The 6,000-nt window shown below is 37.8% G+C and overlaps 1 protein-coding gene across 3 annotated transcripts in view; it reads left to right on the plus strand.

Annotated features, from left to right (window-relative positions):
• The window catches only part of LOC136876987 (aladin), a 122,094-nt gene extending 120,760 nt beyond the window's left edge, over nt 1-1,334 (plus strand). The window contains exon 10 of one of the 3 annotated variants that reach the window (XM_067150783.2): nt 771-1,331. In XM_067150783.2, coding sequence (XP_067006884.2) covers nt 771-932 — 162 coding nt within the window. In that variant the 3' untranslated portion in view covers nt 933-1,331. Of the gene's footprint in view, nt 1-770 lie in introns of all 3 variants that reach the window. The other 2 variants (XM_067150775.2, XM_067150767.2) reach the window with 2 other exon arrangements.
• The last annotated feature ends 4,666 nt before the right edge of the window (nt 1,335-6,000 follow it).

Here is a 6,000-nt window from a genome sequence, read left to right on the forward strand (position 1 = left end):
CATCGCTGGTCCCTAGTCCACCCCATTTGCCTGAATATATCTCCCTATAACCCTTCTAAAAATCCTCCTAATCGTCGCTATAAAATGTGTTTCAGTGCGACATAAAGGAGATTGTAACAACAAACAAACATCTTAACTTATGCATACACCTGACCAAATCCCTATCGTGGCTTGTGAGGTTAAGTTATAACATTTGGAACTACTGCACAAAAATAAAATTATCATCACCTGCCTATCCATTCATTAGCTAGTAATTTCACCAATGCATTTCTTAACTTTTTTGAAATTCAAGTAAAAATTATTAAACATGCTAAATATCCACTTATAGCATTAATTTTTAACAATGAAATTTGCTTTAAAGGGTTGTAAATATGATGATGTGTAAAGAAAAGTCCAAAAAGCGTGCTTTTTATTTCTATCATGTATATTGTGGTTGTCATGCGTCTAGTTGTGGCAAATCACAATGTACTCGGATAAAATTCAGGTATGTATGCCATCTATTGGTCAATTGGTAATGTTCTCAGGTGATCACAGTGGCTTGCTTGATCATCAGTACAGAATTATATTTCTTACTGCATGAGATTTTCAAAAAAAAAAATTTGAAAATATGAATACATTGAAGAAATATGATTTGAAGTTCAAAGTTTTCGTTCCAGGTACTTCAAATATGAGGTTTTGCTGTAATTGAATTTCAATACTGGCTTGGTATGCTCAATTTGAAAAATGTAAATCACTTAATATTGCATTTGTAATCATGTTGCTGTTTGTAGGCATGGTCCAGTGGACGGGTCCAGCATTTTCCTCTTCTTTCTTCAGATTACTCACCTGGAAGAGATTTGTCTCAAGAAATATCCTGTACCAATTCTGTTCTGACATCCAGTATGCAATCAATTGCAAATACATCAGTTATGTCATGTTTTTTGTCACCATGATGAAAATTCAACATTCTCCATGTGTTTTGAGATTTTTCAGAAAGCTACTTATTAAACAATTGTGGAATTGTGTCTTAAATGCTGTGTGGAAATACTTTAAGTGTACTGTAATACCTGACTATCTGTAAAATCTGAAGATTTGTTATGACAAAAAATGTACACTGAATATTGAAGAAAGGACTATAATACAAAAGCAAAAGTTTTCAATTCACAATTATGACCATAGAGCAGAAACTGGAATATCTGAACTCTCCTTTAATGTACCTCCTCAAGTTAATTTCATTATGTATTTATCATCAGTAATAAATGCAGATTTACCTAATCCTATTTCAACAGGGGGTTTTCAAGAGAAAAATAGAAACAAAATATGAAATAAATAATTTAGCCACATACTAAATATTATATATATATGGATTTCTAAATAATAGATAAACATCCTCATCTATTTCACCAATTCCATCACATCCCACAAAGTTTTCAATTTCACTCTCCATGTAAGGAAACACAAGAGCGGTTTTCTTGCCTTCGAACAGTACCCCCTTATTGTGGGGGAGACTCAAAGGTGCATTTGTTCTTTTGTTTCCATAACCTCACTTTCAACAACTGTTTCCTGAGCCACTTCGGACATTCTCTACTTCATATAGCAAATATTTCCCACCTTTCTCTCTTTGTGCTGTGATGTTAACTTCCATTCCTCTGTTGGCAGAATTGACACGAGGCACACTAACCGTCAACAGAGTTAACTCGTACACATTTAATACTGTTGTTGCAGCCTTTCAATCTACTCATCCTAATATAGGGATTTACTCAACAGCTGACTCCTGCTGTAAAGATCGGAGAAGGGCATTCACTACCAGGAGATCTAACCTGTTGTTTGCCAAATTGTCAAGGCAGTAAATTCCAACCACAGGTCCTTCAAGAAATCAAACCCTCTACCTTTCAAAACCCCTTACTTTTTTTGGTCTCCACAAAATCGATGTTTCGAAGCCAGATTTCAGCCATCTCTCTCCATCCCTACCCCACACCTGGTAATTCTCCCTAAATGGCTTACTGTAACAGCTACCCCTACCTCAAACAACACACTCATTATTAACTATATCAATCAGCCGCCTCCTTCTGACTCCCTTTAATATGACTGCTGTATGTAGCATTATAGCTTGAAATCCCCCCCAATCCCACTTTGCACCTTGCACTCATTAAATTGCATCATTGGAATTGAACTTTGGCTTTGTTTTTAAGAACTTTGTGACATTGCATTAGTGGTGTTAATTTGGCAGAGTATGAAACAAATGTTTGAAGTAGATTCACCCCATTTCATCTTGTCAATTTTCAAATGAAGTTGCTAGGATGTATAATTGGAATAACACATTTTTAACCGCTACTTGTTTTTCCAAATATCGTAAAATCTCCTATGTGATAATATTTTTGGAGAAATACTGACCCGCAGCACATACATTATTAAGAGCGATAATGCCTTGACAATATACACACAATATTGCACCTTAGATGACAGAACCTTACCGGCCAAAGTTCTAAGCTAAAATATTTCACATAGGAGGTTTTGTCCTGGCAGCGACGAAATATTCAAGCTTGACAGTTGCAGAAAGGAATGTGTGTGTACAGGTATGTATGGAGTGTTTCACCAATTACTTTAATTGTTTAGTAGATGATTATTTATCCTTGCTTGATTGTAATTTATGTTACAGTACAACCTCTCCTTTAGGTTTCTGAAATTGGGGTCCAAGGGATAGGAGAAAACAAAGTGTAAATCACAAATGATTATAAATTGGCAGGAATGTGTTTTATCTAGTAATTCCAGAGCCAAAATCATTTGAAATGTGTTAACATGAGGAAATAATTGAAGAAAGGAATATCAGTTTCAGATGTGTCTATGTTTCTCTCGAGTTTTACTCTGGTTAGAATATACCGGGTGGTTATAAATTAAACTTTCCCTACTTAACTCTGTCTATATGGAAAACTAGCAGTTGTATGAACATGAAACTTAATCCAAACATTGCCAAGGACATGCAAGAGAGAAATAATGCATTAGCAAGTTCAACGTTAATGCATTGCCATATCATGCAATATGACTGGTAGTTGTGGATGTCTCATCCATCAGACTACAAAGTGTACGTGAAATGGTGCCCATCTGCGTCCTTGATAATCTGAATGTTGCACACAATGCCACATTACACGGCACGCACCTACACAGTACCACATCCACCCTCAAAATAGTCGCCGTTGGCCGTTATGCACGTTTGCCAACGTTGGTATAGCTGCTGGAAGCACCGCTGAAAGCAGTTGGCAAGAAGGTCCCATATGGCTTCTCTTGTGGCCATCATGACCTCTTTGGATGGCTGAAATCTACGCCCACGTAGCAGTGCTTTCAAGCGAGGAAAGAGAAAAAATTTGCATGGTGCGAGATCAGGTGAGTACGGAGGGTGTGGCAAAACTGTCACCTGTTGCCTTGCAAGTTCCTCTTGGACAAGGACAGAAAGATGTGCAGGGGCGTGGTCGTGTAGCAACAGCCAATTCTTTGTACGCCAAAGCCCAGGTCGCTCACGGCGAATTGCATCGCGTAAACAGCCAAGGATCTCCTTGTAGCGGATTTTGTTTACCGTTGCACCACCTGGGAGGAATTCCATGTGAACGATTCCATTTTAATCAAAAAACAGTTCCAGCATCATCTTGCCTTTTGACCTGTCTTATCGTGGTGATGAAGGCGTTTTCCAGGTGGCGGGTTGTCGTTTCAATTACAGATCGTAAAGGAAACACCCCGTTTCATCTCCAGTTATTATCCGGTTGAAAACCGTCGGATCATTGTCACCACTACTGATAAGGTCACCACAAATCATCATGCGATCATCACGTTGGTCTTGCGACAGGATCGTGGCATACTGTACTGGGTAACACAAGACATGTTGAGGTCATCCATCAGAATTTTGTGGCAAGTACCATTGCTGACCCCTATTGTAGCTGCGCGATTGTCTACTGATTGGGAGCGGTTAGCACGCACCAGTGTTGCAACTTCTTGGATTTTGCATTCCATTCGAACTGTTTGTGGCCAGCCAGTACGCGCATCATCTTCCAAACTGTCCCGTCCTTGCACAAAACATCTGTGCCACCTAAACACAATACTGCGACTCACTGCGTCCTGACCGTAAACTACCTGCATCATTTCAAATGTTTTGGCAGCAGTTTTCCCTAATTTCTGGCAGAACTTGATTTTTTGCTTGTTGCTCAAACTGTGACATATTAAGATCTGACTGGCGCATTCAAATCACTGTCACAACAACGACCTTACATCTGCTTCCAGTGCATGCACTCAATTGTCTCTTGCAGGGACGAGAGACCACGGCGCCACCTATGCACTATAGTGCACCACAGCACCATCGTACCGTCACAGTCTCAGAACTTAATGACTGTACTACGTATGAATCAGCTTTGGCTGTCATTACCTATCCTTACTTGTTTTTAATAAATTCTGAACAACTTAAGATATTATCATTAACAGCGAACTATTAAATAGCACTGGCTACTTACCCTCGACAGTAATACTGTATATACAAATAATATTTAAATTGGCTACAAATAACATTTAAATTATCATCCGTTTCCATAAGACCTATCTGTGTCGGTGCGACGTAAAGCCCCTAGCAAAAAAAAAAAATTATCATCCAAAAAATGAGCATTAAAGTGAATATACAGTAAATTTGCTGTGTAAAATTTAATGTAGTAATATATAGTACACAAAACAAGTTATTTATCCCAAATGGTTTCAGATTCAAAATGAATAGATGATGCCTGTTTCCCTCCATTTATAATCACATGTGATTTACATCTATTTTTCTGCTATCCTGTAAAAAGTCCAAAACAAAGGGTTCTACTGTGTTTTATATTCTTTTAATTATCTTTCACTTGTATTTCAGTATGTCCATTTTTGTTTTGTTTTTTCTGGTACCGGGCGAGTTGGCCGTGCGCGTTGAGGCGCGCGGCTGTGAGCTTGCATCCGGGAGATAGGGGGTTCGAATCCCACTGTCGGCAGCCCTGAAGATGGTTTTCCGTGGTTTCCCATTTTCACACCAGGCAAATGCTGGGGCTGTACCTTAATTAAGGCCACGGCCGCTTCCTTCCAACTCCTAGGCCATTCCTATCCCATCGTCGCCATAAGACCTATCTGTGTCGGTGCGACGTAAAGCCCCTAGCAAAAAAAAAATTTTTCTGGCCTACCATCTAGAATATTTACTGTGTCTGACAATTTATTGAAGTATAATGTTATTCCTCAGGCAGACAGTAAGTGTAAGCTCACTGTTAGCTGGATTACAGTTGCAACATAACTTGGTGATAAGTTTTTGCAATTAGCAAAAAAAAAAAAAAAATTTAAAATGGGACTAGATTTGAAATGGAAACAGGGCTTGGTATTTTTTTTCTGTTGCATGCATCATGTCATTCACTTTCACAAAACATATGGTTATTTAAGACATAAATGTGTGTTGTATACATATAGAAAAAAAACAAATATTGAATCATTCTACAAATTTGATTTTTAGAAGTATAGTATATGTTTCATTTTACCATTTTCTAAATAAAAAATTTAAAGAACTACTGACTGTTATTGATTGAGTTTCTGTATTGTATAACAAGTGAAAGTTCAGTGTTTACTCCTTATTTCTCGCATAATGCATTTCTTTTAATAGAGTTTTTACTGCAAAGTAAGTCATATACCTTCACTTTCAAGAGCAACATGTAAACTTTTTTTTTTTTAATCACCGTTTGGGAGAAATAACTTTGGAGACTTTCACAATGCTAACGGCAGTGTGGTGATCATAACAGCGAGATGAAAGGTGTTCAGGGTGACAACAAGCTGAAAGTCATGCTAGAAACTTTTATTTTTATTTTTTTGTAGAGAATTCTTCATTTGGAATTAATTTCTAAGGGCAAAACAGTAAACAAGCTGTGTTTGGATATTTTACGTTTTTTACTGGAGTCCGTTCAATATAAGCAACCTCAGATGTAGTTAAATACAGTAGAGACAATACGCGACACTCAGCGAGATATCGAGGGACAG

The sequence above is a fragment of the Anabrus simplex genome, chromosome 1 (genome assembly GCF_040414725.1).
Source record: "Anabrus simplex isolate iqAnaSimp1 chromosome 1, ASM4041472v1, whole genome shotgun sequence".
Classification (NCBI taxonomy): domain Eukaryota; kingdom Metazoa; phylum Arthropoda; class Insecta; order Orthoptera; family Tettigoniidae; genus Anabrus; species Anabrus simplex.